Source organism: Astatotilapia calliptera, chromosome 13 (genome assembly GCF_964374335.1).
Source record: "Astatotilapia calliptera chromosome 13, fAstCal68.1, whole genome shotgun sequence".
Lineage (NCBI taxonomy): Eukaryota > Metazoa > Chordata > Actinopteri > Cichliformes > Cichlidae > Astatotilapia > Astatotilapia calliptera.
The window spans coordinates 11,201,700-11,216,752 of record NC_137434.1 but is presented as its reverse complement, the minus strand read 5'-3'; the positions used below and the strand labels follow the sequence as shown (position 1 = coordinate 11,216,752).

The following is a 15,053-nucleotide window of genomic DNA, read 5'->3' as shown; positions in this document are numbered from 1 at the left end:
TTTCCTGTTACTATGTCTTTTAACTGCGCTCATTCTGGAGGAGGGTATGCTTTGTAAAGTTGAGAAGAAACACTTTTTTACACTTAAAAGCGCCTTTTTTCGTTTTTGAGGACTGCCCTGTTCTGGCAAAAGGAAGTATTCAAAATATCCACATATTTAAACAAAGTGCTCTTATTTGTAAGGCCACAGCAACTTTGAAAGGAGTAGGTCTATGGGAGGTATCTTTTCTTTAATGCAAAGTACAGTGTAACCTACTGACCTCTTCTTTTGTCAAAGTATTTTTGCTGTGAGCAGGACTTCTGCTTTTCACCACTTCCATTTATATTTTTCTACACTTTCACAATTTTGTGTCAAGAGAGTTTCAGATTTTTCCAATACACAGATACACAAGTGCACATCAGGGTCTTTTCACATCCCATAATAAGCCTTTCTGAAATCCTTGACACAACCACTTCTCAAAGTCCTTTAAAAAGCAGTTTGAGAAGTGGTGGCACTTGTTTGTTCAGGTAAGCTCGCAGATTGTCCTTGTCATTCTTCAGCAATTGTTTTGACTTTGAGATGACGGTGTGTTACTAATGCGAGCATAAAAGCAAACGATTCCCTGAGCAGGGCAGGGTGGACGAACCCAGAAAAGGTTTGGTCATAACACGCACCTTGCTTTGAGTCCTTTTGATGTTTTGTTAATGATGGAATTCCATTACTGAAGGACGAACATGCACTGTCCTCCAGACATTCCTTCACACTTTCACACCCAAGATGTGCCAGTCCCCTGTGCTTCTGTGTCAGGGGGCAGGCAAGGAGGCAATGTTAGATATTTATATTGCTGAGGGCCAAAATCGAAGTGCTGCTTTCTCTTCTTACTCTCAGAAGCTGAGAAGAATTTCAGAAATCTTTGCAGGACCAGGAAGAAGCATCCTAACCCGTTTCAATAAGGAAGCACAGATGATCCAGTTACGTCAATAAGCCCTGCAGGTGCGGTTAAAAAAAAAAAAACATTCAGAGAGTACATTCTCTTTATGGGGAGGTTTTCATGCGTCATGGCTCTGAGTCCTACTGTAAGGCTTATATCAGCATTTATGATGATTTTCTGGTGACCACTGCTGAGCTCTGAGCCATGAGGCAGGTGCTTTCACAGGCTCACTCAACCATGAACAAAACCAAAGTGAAAAAAGACTATATGACACAGCAGACAAACGTACACCTGAAGCAGTGTCCCTTTTTTCTCGCGCTCTATTGTGCTTTCTTAAAAAATCCTGGGCCTGATTATGTAATAGTGCTTTGCATGCCACTGAGGATTAAAAGTGGAATATAAAGATGGTACTGAATAAATTATTACTGGCAAATCACTAACAATCTATCCAGAAGTTCTAAGAATGCACAAAACCCATTTCTTATCACAGCCTGTAAATGATCTAAGTTTGCCTAGGAGGAGATACAGAAATTCACAAAATCATCTAACTACAGTCTATCTTTGAAGCAAACACCATTTATCTTTTTTACACCGGTTTACGCAGCCAAATTTCACACAGTGCGTCCTTTTCTCCAACGGTTTTGTTTCTGAGGTGACTTATCAGATCAGTGGAGCTGCACAAAGAGAACATGAATAGACTAAATTTAGGACTGATACTTTTCTGTTTCATGTAGCTGTGGTGAAGGGACTTTAACCCCACATAAGCAAATGTCTCTTCTTTGGCAACCTTAAACACACGTCTACGGTTGACATCTATGCCTTTTTTTTTTTTTAATCTCATCTTGTTCCAAAGGCAGGTCTTGCTTTAACTCTTTGATGCTGCACTTCTAAATCCTGTTTGCTCTTACCACAGCTGGCAGGCTCCTTTGTTTGTACTGATTATTTGTTATAATGTCATTGGCTACAGTCAGCTGTTTTAACCAATCAGTGACTAGCGCGAACCTTACAGGTCACTGTGACTGAAAGACTGGGGCTGTCTAATATTGACAGATCCCCCACGGATGTATGAGTAGACTCTACGTGCATTATCATTGCAATTCTGCTTTTCTACAACTCCAACAGCAAAAGCTTCGTTAAAGAATCTGTATTATCTATTAGGATGTTCATCATAATAATGGCTTTAAATTTTTTGGGTTTAAAAAAAATAAATAAATATTTACTGAGTGCATTGCATACTAGCAATAAGTCCTTGACCTGTTACACAAAATATTGGTAGTTCTACCTGAGCTGTACGTTGCTTTGTGCAACTGCTAAAGTAGGTCACACAGTGAGCACGTTGGTCATGGTAATTCCCATAAGCCCCCTGGCATTTCCTCAAAGGTTACCTAATACACGATACCGTCCAATTGCAGGATCCACTGTGGTCGATGGATTTAACACAAACGTGCATACAGCTGTGTGTAACTTCAAGGACACCGTAGAAATGCTGACAGTGCCACCTAGAGGTAGTAGTGGAAGAGCTTCAGGCTCTTGGTACGTGAGTGGAGAATAGTAAGGATCGAAGTAAGAGACTGCATGTGTGGCATAAAAACAAAAAACCAAGATGAAATTTGGGAAAGTAGGGTTTACTAAACAGCCTTAATAAGAATTTTATAAAATGCTAATGTTCTGTATGAAAAAACATCATGTGAAGGAATTCACACAGCTGGAATCCATTAGAAATACATTCAATTTCTTAAAAAACTATAATGCATTTTTAACACTTCACCAAGCCTGGTCGTGATTGTAAAGTAGTTTTCAGCTTAGTGCATCTTTCATTTTTATTCCATTTTATTTTTTTCCAAACAAACTGTTGAGGGGATCAGGAAAATATAGGAGGTCTCCGTGAAACTATCAGTAACAAATCGGAAAAAGTAAATAAAGATAAAATAACCGCAAACTGAAAAGGAATAAGCAATGGACACAGCGGGAGTAAACAGGCAGGTGCAGCGACAATGAGTGTCTTTAAATGAAACCAAAACTATAAATGTATACTTTTCTATGCTCTATGCTCAAACAGCCTACTATTTGACTCCATCCCACATCTTTGATAACTGTGAGATTTCAGGCCACGTCTTACAAACCAGAATGCGGGAAACCAATCCAATTCCTGAGGAGAAGTTCAGCTATTTTCGTACACTACGATTTTCTGTCTTATCTTCTATGTGAGTCATGAGTTTTCTTACTAGAGGGTTGGTTTGGCTGTTCACTAATCTCAGAGCCCAGGAATGCAGAGCATGAGGATGTTTTTTTCCAGGCATCGGTTTTGTTTCTGTAAAACTGTTTAATTAACAAAAAATAAAAGCCCCAAAAGAGAAAACACATAAATCATAAATCAATCAATTATGTGGAAATGATTATCTAAGTATTTTAAAGTTGTGTAAAAGTATATATAAAGAAAGAGGTTAGAGTGGAGGAAATGAAGGCAGAAACATGATCGAAAGGCAAGAAATATAATATGTGTTTAAGGTAAAAAATCAAAACAAAAAACCCCCAAAATGATTTGATGCTGCAAAAATATATGGAAGACCTTGATGTTGGGCCGCCACATTCTCTTCTGGAGCCATTCACATTGAGCTAGACTTCCTTAAATTAATGGAAAAGGTTGGACCACAGACCAGAGGACAGGGACTCTGTAAACATGAAGACACTGTGCATACAAGACACTTAATCTTGTGCAGGGTTTAAAAGTGGCATCAGATCCAGGCGAGAGCGGGCACAGAGCTGAGATTCATGTCCATGCAAGGCCCCCTCCCCCGGGGACGCCCAGTTTCCGTTCTTTGACTGGTCACTTTGTGATGGCAGCACAGGAATACTTCAGCGCATCAGTTGCTCTTGAGCAGCTCGATGCAACCCTGCAATAGAGCCACGCTGTTCTGTGGACACAAAAGCAACAGAACATTCATTGGGCTTGAGCAAAGCTTTGTATCACATGCTTGTAATGACATGTAAGCTATTTATAACTTTTTTTTTTTACTTAAATATTTGTCTTTATTAAAATTTTGCCATTTGTCTCTTGGAGCGTTGAAGGGAAAAGATGATAGTACATATGCATCTTCCTTTACTTTGCTGCTCACCTTGGCGTGCTTTATCTCAAGCTCAGCCATCTCTATGAAGTTCTTTCTGAAGGCCACGACTCGTCTGCCCTTGAAACTGGTGAGTTCTGTCAGGATAAGATTGCGGAGTTTAAAAAGAAAATGTCACTTTAGACACAAAGAAACGAGTACAGAGGCAGTCTGCATCGGTTACGCATGAACACACACACCTTTCTTCCCAGATTCTGAGAGCTTGTCAAATTTCTGCAGGCACTGCCGCTGGTGTTCCTCCGCCTGGGGAATATCCTTGCTCTTCAGTCGGGCCTTATCCAAAGCTTTGTTAGAGTTCTCGTAGTCAGCCAACGCCCGGGCTCGTCTGTACAGAAGGTCCTAAAAACCATGTTAGAAATAGTTTTACGAGATGAATAAAAGTTTGGCAGTAGACCTAAAGAAGCCGTTCAACATGCAACATTTTACAATATTCAAATTGTTACTGTTATAAAAAGGCATGGACAATATTGAGTTTAATTCACAGAAAGCAGGAAGTGCATTCCTCATCTATAGTTTCTTTCAACTCTTTCACATACTGAGGAAAGTAGTTTGCGATTACTTGTGCTTAGTGACATGGTGTGCTCTCCTGCTGAAAGTGGCCATCAGAGGATGGGTTCCCAAAGAGTACCAAGAAAATATCCCTCGCACCATTACACCACCAACAGCCTGAACCGCTGATTCAAGGCAGGACGGATCCTTGCCTTTATGTAGTTTACACCAAATTCTGGCCCTACCATCTGATGGTCGCGGCAGAAATTGTGACTCATCAGACCAGCCTACTTTCCAGTCATCTATTGACCGATTCGGTGAGCCTGTGTGAACTGCAGCCTCAATTTCCTGTTCTGAGGTGACATGAGTGGCACCCACTGGAGCTTTCTGCTGCTGTTGCCCATTTGCTTTAAGGTTTGATGTCCTGTGCATTCAGAGATGCTCTTCTGCGCATCTTAATTGTAAGGAGTGACTGTTTGAGTAACTCTCTGGGTTACCAAGCCATATTCACCGGGGGAATTCCCACTCGTGGGATATTTTCTCTTTTTAGCACAGTTTTCGGTAAATGCCAAGATGGTTATTTGTTAATATTAATGAGCAGTTGAACAGCTGCACCTTATAAAGTGGCCATTAAATGTATATAGAGTGAGAGATACAGCGACTGGGCACAATGGTTATAAATCTGTCCAAGCTGTGTGAAGACAGAAGATGAACATGTCTCACCTTAGCAGCTTGGATGTCTCTCATGTAGTATCTCAGCAGCTCTGTGAGTTTTAGGTCCTGGTCAGACGCCACTCTTCCCTCCACTTTCTGCAGAGACAATATTATGTTCAAACTAAACCAGAGCAGAGTAAGTGTCACTGCTTGTTATTAGTTAAAGCTCTACTTACTCTAAACTTCTCAAACAAGTCTGACAGCTTCTCAAGATTTCTGCAGGAAAAAAGAAAAGAAATCACTACAATGTCACACAGAGCCATGCTCTACATCTGTGTAATAACACATATTTCACGTGTTGCACTCACTTCTTATTTGCTGTCATATCATCAGCTGCGAGACTGTTCAGAGTGGCAGAAATGTGAATATAATCATCTGCAATATCTGTAACAAGAGAAATATCAAAATGTAGAAAATTGCACACATAAATTAAATCATCCAAACCGAGTAAATGCTCTAAGATAAACATGACATACTTTTGTGTGCACGGGTCATTTTCTCTGCTTTGGCAGTGGAATCTTTGATCTTGCTGTAATAGTCAAGCAAGAAGGTTTTTTCCTGCTCAAAAAAGTCATCAACTTCCTGCAGGCGAAACAGAAAGACACAAAAGTCATTAAAGAAGTGGCTATAATGCTTCACGTGGGACACTATCCAACATTAACTGCAAGCAGACTGTGCATAAGTCTCACCTTTACTCCTGAGATAAGGACTTCATCAGCTGACTTTACCATGTTTTTAAAGAATCCTCCAAACATTTCCTTTGCATTTTTTCGCCTCACACTGAGCTAAAATGACAGAATTTGAACACAGTAATCAATAATTCTGTAATTTATTAATGAGAACTTTATATATGATGCTTTGAAAAATAAGGACTGAAATAAGGCTGCAATGATTCATTGAGTACCATGTAAGTAGTTTGACATGGAGCGTCTACACACGTTGAAGAACAGAAGCGGAGCTGTTATCGTTAGCGACCACTGCACTCCCTATTAAAACCTTTATTAGGAAAAAGCTGGCGGGAGTCCCTCATCAAACTGCTTGTTCAACAAAGCTCCAGTGTAAAGAAAAGAGAACTCTGTAGCTGCCCCCATTCACCGCCATTTGTTTTACACAGGATTTATTTACAGTAAAGCTACAGAAGTTAAAATAAAAGTGTATGTGTGCAGGTGAACCGTTAGCTTAGTGTGACATGATGTTTAAATTATGCAGCTGCTGAAGGCTGATGGCAGCTGTCCTACTTTCTATCACAGCGATACCTGCAGCAAGCAGGGGTGTGTCTAAGGGGGAGCATGGGGTGTACTAGACAATATTTGTTTCAGGGCTTAAATGACATTATTCTACAGACTTAGATTACCATAAATATAAAAAATTATTTATGAATTCAATTGTATTAAGTGCTATTAAAATTACAATTTCTAAAATAAAAACCAATGAGCAGTGATATTATGATATTTCTTTTTTGATTATTTGTTATTCCTCATTAATAATGACAGAAGTATTTTTATCCAATTAATTGATGGGACAAACTACATGTTTACTTAAATAATCAATAGTTCAAGCCCAAGACTTTAGTATTATTTGTGAATCTACCAACATTTCATTACTTTGCATAGACATTTCTAAAAATTGTATACAGAATATTTAACACTTATCTGAACTCTATGGCTGCTGCTACTGACAGACCACACAGATAAGTGTGCTGATCACAGCAGGATGCAAACCATGTGTCATAAACTCTACTTCCTCTCTTTCCAACGAATAACCCGTGAAAGGAAGTCAGCACTAAGAGGAACTCACATCCTGGTCATACTCCAAGAAAATCTGGAAGTTTCTGTCTTTGCTTAAAACAGGGTGAGAAGACAGTCTCTGCAGGAAGATTTCATGCACTTGGACAGTTTTCTTAAAGACGGCCAGGTATTCACTAAAAAAATACAAAACAGAATATATTACATGGACATTTTTGGTGAAGTGGACAATATTTTACATACGTAGCTTGCTAATAGAAATCTAGCATGCCATGAAGATAAAAGGATACAAAGAAAAATCCAGTTTTTTGATTTGAGTGTCACACTCACGCCTCCAGCTCCTGTTTCATTTTAGTGTACTCCTCTTTGGTCATAGTGGCTTCACCTTCCCCCAGCTTGTGCATCTTGTCTCTTGGGCTGTCAAAGTCAGGCTTCGGGGGTGCTGGTGGAATCTGTGAATAATGAATCAGGAAACAAATAAATTTTCACTGATAGTTAAATGGTTGTGAGGCTTCAAAAAAAGAGAAAAAAAGTCTATTTTATACTTTTGGAATTTAAGTTTGCGTTTATGGTTTCTGTTGGTTTCTGAGTGCAAACGATTTAAAAGTTAAGTTGAACTGTGAAATCAACAGCTTCTGTCTCTGGGTGTGAGCCATCTCTGTAAATAGTTCTACGCACTATTAGGCCAGCATAATCCTCCGTCTCCACCAGAGTGTCATGTAACCAGATGAAATCTTCATGCTGCCTGGGAACAGAGAAATCCGGCTTCTGGAAAGAGCTCAGTGTGGTCTGGGAAAACAGTTAATAGCACTTTGTAAATATTACTGACAACATATCAGCAAACACTATTATAGAAGGGATTAAAGGCTAGGATTAAGTTTAAACGTTGTTCTTTCTCACTGTTGAGACACAAACATTCTTTTCCTTTTTACCTTTGTATGAACTGTAAACTTGACTTTGTCTCTTTCACAGAGTGCATCGGGAATGTCAATAAGAAGAGAGGCATCATGGTTTAGGTCCACAGACACAGAGCGCAACTGAGGAGAAATAACAGACCAAAAAACATAAACACATTGCTTTTGTGTGTGAAGTCATTTGGTTTTTAAACATTGCTTTTAGGACATATTCAACAGTTCTTGCCATTTTTGACTTATTACCCCCGATGTTTGGTTTGTGTAGCTCGACAATAAGACAGGCAGAGCTTATTGAATCCTGTATTTTTAAAAGATGGCTTAATAATACTCATCAAAAGACTGAGATTTTGCATTTGGAAAACGAGAAGTGTCCACAGAGAATCGTATGTGTCTACCAATACACATTCTTTCAGCTCGATTTGGTAATCAACAGACCTCAATAACTCTAGGGTCACTTCGCTGACTATTTCTTTGTATTGGATATAAATATTTTATGCAACGGGCACAAACAATCTCATTTGCTCATATTTCATATTTCCCAACTGCAACAGTACCAGTAAAAACTTGCCACTAAAGCACTTCTACAAATCCTCAGTGGCTGCAACTTCACAATATACAAACATCTCTGAGGCATATTGTAAGCAGATACAGTGCTGAGCCCAAAGCATTCATCCTGATTCAACACCCAACATGGAATTAAGATACAAACCGAATGAAAGCAACTATGAAATCTACTGAGCTCAATCTATAGACATTATCAATTTTAAAAAAGAACTAAACATTTTATCTAAAATGCACAGGGATTCAAGACAAGTGTACAGAACTGTGCCTCCAGATGCGCTAGTCCTGCTTGAGCTTAAAAACTAGGCCCACACCCTTGGTAAATAAAGAGTAAACATATCTCATCATTTACAGTCTTGCTGGACGAAGCGACGTGTTACACTTTACTGACAGTTTATAAGATATAGCCATCTAAAATTCCTGCATTTCCTCAGGTTTTGTTGCAACTTGTGATGAGGTTTTAATGCTACTTTGGTATTTTTTATTTTTATTTATTTTTTAGCAGTCTAACTCGACTGACATAAATGGTATGATTCAGCAGCACCACAAGCTACATCTGTCAAAGTTACTGTGAGGTTTAATTAGCATCTGTCAAAACAGCAGAAAAAAAAACTTCACATACAGACCACACTGCGATGCCAGTGAGCTTTGTGCTGCACAGCAGCTGAATACACCAGTTTGTTGGACACAAAAAACAGCAGAAGCGCCACATTCATGACATTGGTGCCTAGCCGAAAATTACCGTCTTTTTATTATAAGCGTTGAATTACGCGGAGGAGGTGGGGGAGTCAGAATTTAGCACCGGCTAAGCGACTTTTCTGTCGCAATGTGTTGCATGTTTAGACGCGTTCGCTGCAACAAATTTTATTAGAAAACAAAATCCCCACCCCAACCAGGAGTTTTAAAATACCGTTCCTGACAGTCTCGTCAATAAACTGTTGGCTAGCGTTAGCCGGAGGCTATCGTTATGTAGAACGAAAAGAACTCAATAACTTAGCCAGAAAGCAATCGTTAACGTTAGCTGTCTTGGTGCTGACTATTAATGCAATTTTTATTGCTACGAAAGGTTTAACCTACCTTTTCTTTACTGTTTTCATCTATTGATGTCATAATGGCACTCAAATCGAAAGAATGCCAGGAAGACGATCACTAGAATAACACAACTATTTGCAGGAAGCGAACTCTCTGGTGGCTAGTTAGCTACCAAAACGAACTGTCAAAACGTTTTTTCGCCCACATCCCAGTGACGACAAATTCAATCCCGCCTCACATGAATATGACTGGACAGTGTAGGAATTTACAAACGCTACGATTGGCTCTTCGCTTACTCAATCGCATCACACTCCTGTAAAAAGTTTTCATAAAGCACGGGCATTGTGATAACTTATTTTTTTATAAACAGCAGTGTCACACCTTTTTAAGTAACGGACAGTTGCGTACTAACGAACAAAAAAAGTAAAAGGACAGCTCAGTCAACTGTGCGGCAGAGTAAATAATTCGACGGATGTATTTTGATGTTACACCGCACATTATGGGTAACGTAGTTTATAAGGTCGCAAGTTTATTCGTTGAAAGCACCGCTCGGAACTCCATTTCCCAGCTACAGGATATTGTGTAACGAAAAGGCGCGTCGTTCAGAAACTGTCCGATTTGTTTGGAGTCACATGAGAACATGTTGGGGCAAGTACCACCGGTGGTGAAAATAAATACAAAATCCTTAAATATACTTTGAAGCTTCAGGCCCGCTGTAGTTGCCTGTAGTAATTTAGCCAATAAGATATCGCCTTGTTGGCCAATTGTGTGAAAGTCTCCAGAATGTTCACTTTTAAACGAGTTTTATGCGTCAGAGGCATCATTGTACCTCAAAGCACCTCCCTCCCCGTGAGCCACTTTTCTGCTTATCATTGTTTACGATCGTCAAAAAGACGCAGTCCGTACAGTTCAGTGGACACAGAGCGCTACTCTTCTCTCGTGAAGTCCGTCATGTCGACCAGGGTCAGTTCTCAAACTCCGGAGACCCTCCAAGCGGAAGATGACCAAATGTATGGACCTGTTGTCAAAGCCCAGACTCCTACAATTGCAAAGACGAGGGTACCTAAAGTCCTTCATCCATTCTTAGACTGTCAAGAACCTATAGAAACAGAAGAGCCAGAGTCAGGACCTCCAGCTCGGATTTTGTTAAACAGAGGGCAAGGCAGGTCTCTGGTACCAAGCGTGACCCGCATCCTTCAGCAGACCCTCTCCCCAGACCAGATCTTCTACCTGGAGAGGTGGAGGAAGAAAATGATTGCGGAGCTTGGAGAGGAAGGCTTCAAAGAATACAGCCAAAGTAAGATATGAAAGACTTGAGTTATCTTAGTGTGAATGTGGTGAGATCAAATGAAAAAGTGACTCTGTCTTTTTGTTGTACTTAAAAACAGATTTATTTAGGCAAGGGAAGCTTTTCCATTCAGCCTTGGAGGATGTTCTTACTTCACATGCAACATGGAAGGATAGAAGTCCTTCAGAGTATCCACCTGAGGTACAGGGATACATGCAGAGTGTCTCTGACATCCTGGAGGACATCCGAGCGGTGAGAGCTATAGAAAGCACCGTACAGCATGAAACACTGAACTACCTGGGAGTTGTGGATTGCGTTGCTCGCTACAGGTGAAAAAACTGATTTCCAGACCTCTTTTCCACACCAGGCTTGAGTTATTTATCTTTTTTTAAACTAATTTCCTTAACTTGACTCATTCAAACTTTTTCCTGCAGGGGTGTACTATGTGTTATTGACTGGAAAACTTCTGATAAACCCAAACCGTTCCTAAGCAACACGTACGATAACCCTCTTCAAGTGGCGGCCTATGCTGGGGCTTTGAACAGTGATGCCAACTACAAGTACCAGGTGATCTACTAAGATAAATGATGTGATTAGCTTGTATTTTTTTTACAAAGGTTGCACTGTTCAAAATATATCTTTGTGATTACTGTGTGCTGCTGATCTGTTCCTGCTGCAGGTTGAAAATGGACTCATTGTTGTGGCATACAAGGATGGCTCTCCTGCCCATGCTCACCAGCTCAACTCAGAGCTGATGTTGGAGTACTGGAAAACATGGCTGCTACGACTCGAAGAATTCACAGAACAAAGGTAAAGCAGTCAAGAGCAGTTTCTCATTTTACTACATTTTGTCACATTGTATATAAATTTTACAATATATGTATATGAAGTAATTACAGTTACAAAAATCACAAATGCCACCAAAAGATTGAGTTTGTGTCTGGATGCTGGACGTTAAGCACTGAATTACATTCTTATGCTCATTTGTAGTGCAAATAATTTCATGTTTTTTCCTTCTTCATTTCAGATCCAGTGCAGAAAAGAGATAAGCTGTAGAGACAAAAAAAATCAAGCATATTCCAGAGCAATAAGAGGGCCAAAAAAAAGAGCTATTAACCCATAAATCTAGCTACTATATTTATTCCAACTATTTTCTAACAGAATTTGCTCACGTTGTGACTGTAACTTATTAACAGAAAAAGGTGTAGCATAATTTTGTTTTACTTCTACTCTGTCCCTCATTGAAATATTTGAAATTCATTTACTCTAAACCAGGCTTCCCTGTAAGAGGGATCTTCAGTGAAGCCCAGGTTTGTAAAGAGCCTGTAGGACACAGCGTTCTCCTCTTCTATGAAGCTGTAAACTGGGTAGCCCAGTGCATGATTCCTCTTGGCCAAGCTGCTGACCAGGATTTTGGCATAGCCTTTCCCTCTGTGCTCTGGCAGCGTGTAAAGCATTCCTATAGCGCCTGATGCATAGGTCAGAATCCAGGATACAGGCTTTCCTTCAGCATCCAGCACGCAGCAGGAGGGGAAGTTTGCAATCATGTTGCGGATCAGACCAACGGCCACATCGTCCTTTCCAAACTTCCACGTTTGGCTCACCAAGCCAATGTGCGATTCATCAAGAGAGCTGACTGAGATCCCTGAACTGACATGGAACAGAGCAAAGCTTGTATTATTATCAGGACGTAAAAGTTATAATTATGCGTATGTGTAAATAATACCTGTCAACAGGAGGAAGCCTGCTCACATCTTCCAATGTCATCAAGTAACATTTTGCCACTCTTTTACAGGGTACACCCTTTGCTGATGCCACTGCTTTGAATATCTCAGTGTGGGAAACACTGGTTCCTTTAACACAAGTAATCAAAACCTTATACATGTGAACCTGTTTTTGTCTTAAAACATGATTTATTAAAGATTAACTTGCTCCCAACATGGGAAGTGCAAAGTTTAACCATAGATGTGTCCCAACTTTTTTTGTTTTGCAGTGCCATATCTTTCTATCACTAAATGACATACCATAACACTTTGAACACAATGAAAGACAATACCATTTTGAAAGATATAATTCCACTTTGAAGGTAGAAGTACATAAACACCAGGCATTAGGATGACTTTTCATTGGCTGGTCTAATTATTTCATTGAAAATCACTTGCAGTAATAGACTTCAGTGACCATATGCAGGGCTGCAGTGTGGGAGCCAGCGAATAAACAGTTTGAACTGATTCAGTAACAATGCAAACAATAAGAGAGCTTGTTGCCATTACCAACACAAAAGTACTTGCTCCAGTCAAAAACAGATGACTTGCTGAGGATTTCTTCTAGAACAGCAGCATCAGTTGCAAAAAGCAGTGTATCTTTGAAGAGGTCACTCTTCTGGAAGAAAAATAGACACGTGATCTGTATTGGCATTTAAACAATGTATTGTGTGCACGCAAGCCCCCCCTGCACAGACAGTACCTGTTCACCGTGTGGTTTGCACATAATGACGCGGAACTGTGGCCACTTGTCCACTAAAACCCGGCGTACAGGGTCGGATCTGACTCTGTTTCTGATCACCAGGAAACCGTAAACCTTAAATTAATTCAGTAGTTGGTTATTTGCAGTACATTCAGCTCCTTGTAGAAATAAACATATAACAGATTTAACCGAGCATACTTGCTGCGACATGGGTAAATATTTCTTCAGCTCGTTTCCCGCTGTTTTTAACTGATCTTCGGACAACTCAAAAGCCATTTTTCTCCACTCAGGAAAAAATGAAGCGTACAGTTCGGTAAATCGCGGAAGTGATCGGAAGTCGGGGGTCTACACGACGACGGAAACGTTAGCTGGGATTGTTTCTAAAGGCTGAGGTTGTGATTCGCACTTTCGAGGCTTAAAGTTGAAGAGGAGGCACAAAAAACCCGCCCCCACATAGAAACTTGTTGATTAACTTTCAGATTTGTGACGTTTAAAGATATTTTGAATGTACACGACCGCTTTATTAGGTACACGAGTGATGTTTCTGTCATGATGTTCCACCATGACAGAAAGTGGCCATTATTTAATTTTTTTTTACAATATTCACAGATTTTTAAACTTTTTTTTTCAAGCACATGTAGCCTAAAATGCCATGTCCCTAGCCGTCTATGTTTAACTTCAATTACCAATATAAGTTATATATAAAAATAAACAAATAAAAAAATATAATATTCTACACCACCAACATCTAGTGAGCAGCAGCTATCTTGTTGATGCCCGAGGTTAAAGGGATATATCCAGCCTGCTTTGATTTGATTGGATGAAAGAAATGATTCAAATAACTCATTACAGTCACAGTATGCAACATGCAACACATCAAACCTTGAAGTAGATGGGCAAAAAGACCCCACCGGCTGCCACATGTGACAGCTCAGAACAGGAACTAAGCCTGTCCACTGAGCAGTCTGGAGGTCACAGTGGAAACACCCACAGTGTACTTTTTGACTATGCTGAGGAGTTGAGCTTGTCTGTAGATTAACTATACAAGGATTAATTTTTAAACATGTTCAATGGATCACAGAAATATTGCAACACTGTCATTTAACTGTTAATAATTACACGTCAAATGGAACTCCGTGAAATTTAGACAGCACGGCCTCACGAAACTGGAGGAACATCTGGGCTTCAAACACCGTGTCTTTCATGTTGTTGGCTGATGTTTGCTACACACAGCTGAACAAAAAACACATAAAATTCAGTGTTGTTGAAAGGTTTTATGAAAACAGGGATTTTAAAACCTTTTTTTTTCTTTACAGCTTTCTACAGGTTGTGTCAGCTCTCCAGTTTGACCAGTTTAAGAAGCGTTTTAGCTTCTTCCTCATTACACACTATTTCCTCCCTTTACACCTCATTGCAAACAGACATTGAGGTGTGTGTTAGGTGGTCTGTGCTGTATGTGCGATAGTAACTCACTGTTCTCTGAGTGTGTTTTGGCTTCCTTCCATCAAAGGCTGATCATATTTTCAGCAGTGATGTGAGATTGGATCTAATTTCTCTGCTGAATTCTAAAATATTTGAACAATATTGTAAGCAAAAATAAAATTAAACATTTAAGCCTGACCTCTATCAGTTATTCAGAATTTACCAGACATGTTATGTCAGTTTGGCTTAGATGGATTTAATTGATCTCTGATTATGTCACACACCCCAGCAGGTCACCACAGAAGCTCGACACGCAGGTTTCATATTAGTACATTAGAAAACACACACAACACTTATTACTACATACAGTAGTGACCTAAGCCATCA

At 39.8% G+C, this 15,053-nt stretch overlaps 3 protein-coding genes across 4 annotated transcripts; 1 reads left to right on the top strand and 2 right to left on the bottom strand.

The window, feature by feature from the left end:
* Positions 1-2,519: 2,519 nt before the first annotated feature.
* snx5 (sorting nexin 5) lies at positions 2,520-9,936 on the bottom strand. The gene is made up of 13 exons (XM_026190189.2): positions 9,536-9,936; positions 7,916-8,020; positions 7,662-7,772; positions 7,314-7,435; positions 7,036-7,159; positions 5,928-6,023; positions 5,715-5,820; positions 5,547-5,622; positions 5,415-5,454; positions 5,248-5,334; positions 4,215-4,374; positions 4,027-4,112; positions 2,520-3,825 (listed from the first exon to the last, which is right to left on the bottom strand). The coding sequence occupies exons 1-13, from the start codon at positions 9,566-9,568 to the stop codon at positions 3,775-3,777; spliced, it is 1,197 nt and encodes a 398-aa protein (XP_026045974.1). The 5' UTR covers positions 9,569-9,936; the 3' UTR covers positions 2,520-3,774.
* On the top strand, positions 9,741-12,742 carry mgme1 (mitochondrial genome maintenance exonuclease 1). Its single transcript, XM_026190191.2, has 5 exons — positions 9,741-10,787; positions 10,879-11,107; positions 11,213-11,345; positions 11,458-11,588; positions 11,806-12,742. Exons 1-5 carry the CDS (start codon positions 10,274-10,276, stop codon positions 11,825-11,827), a joined length of 1,029 nt encoding a protein of 342 aa, XP_026045976.1. The 5' UTR covers positions 9,741-10,273; the 3' UTR covers positions 11,828-12,742.
* On the bottom strand, positions 11,598-13,689 carry LOC113034985 (glycine N-acyltransferase-like). Of its 2 annotated transcripts, none has more exons than XM_026190195.2 (5): positions 13,443-13,689; positions 13,245-13,358; positions 13,052-13,160; positions 12,505-12,631; positions 11,598-12,428 (listed from the first exon to the last, which is right to left on the bottom strand). In XM_026190195.2, exons 1-5 carry the CDS (start codon positions 13,518-13,520, stop codon positions 12,017-12,019), a joined length of 840 nt encoding a protein of 279 aa, XP_026045980.2. In that variant the 5' UTR covers positions 13,521-13,689; the 3' UTR covers positions 11,598-12,016. The 2 variants fall into 2 exon arrangements, with proteins under 2 accessions (XP_026045980.2, XP_026045981.2); XM_026190196.2 differs by having other exon boundaries at positions 13,052-13,157; positions 13,443-13,646.
* Positions 13,690-15,053: the final 1,364 nt, after the last annotated feature.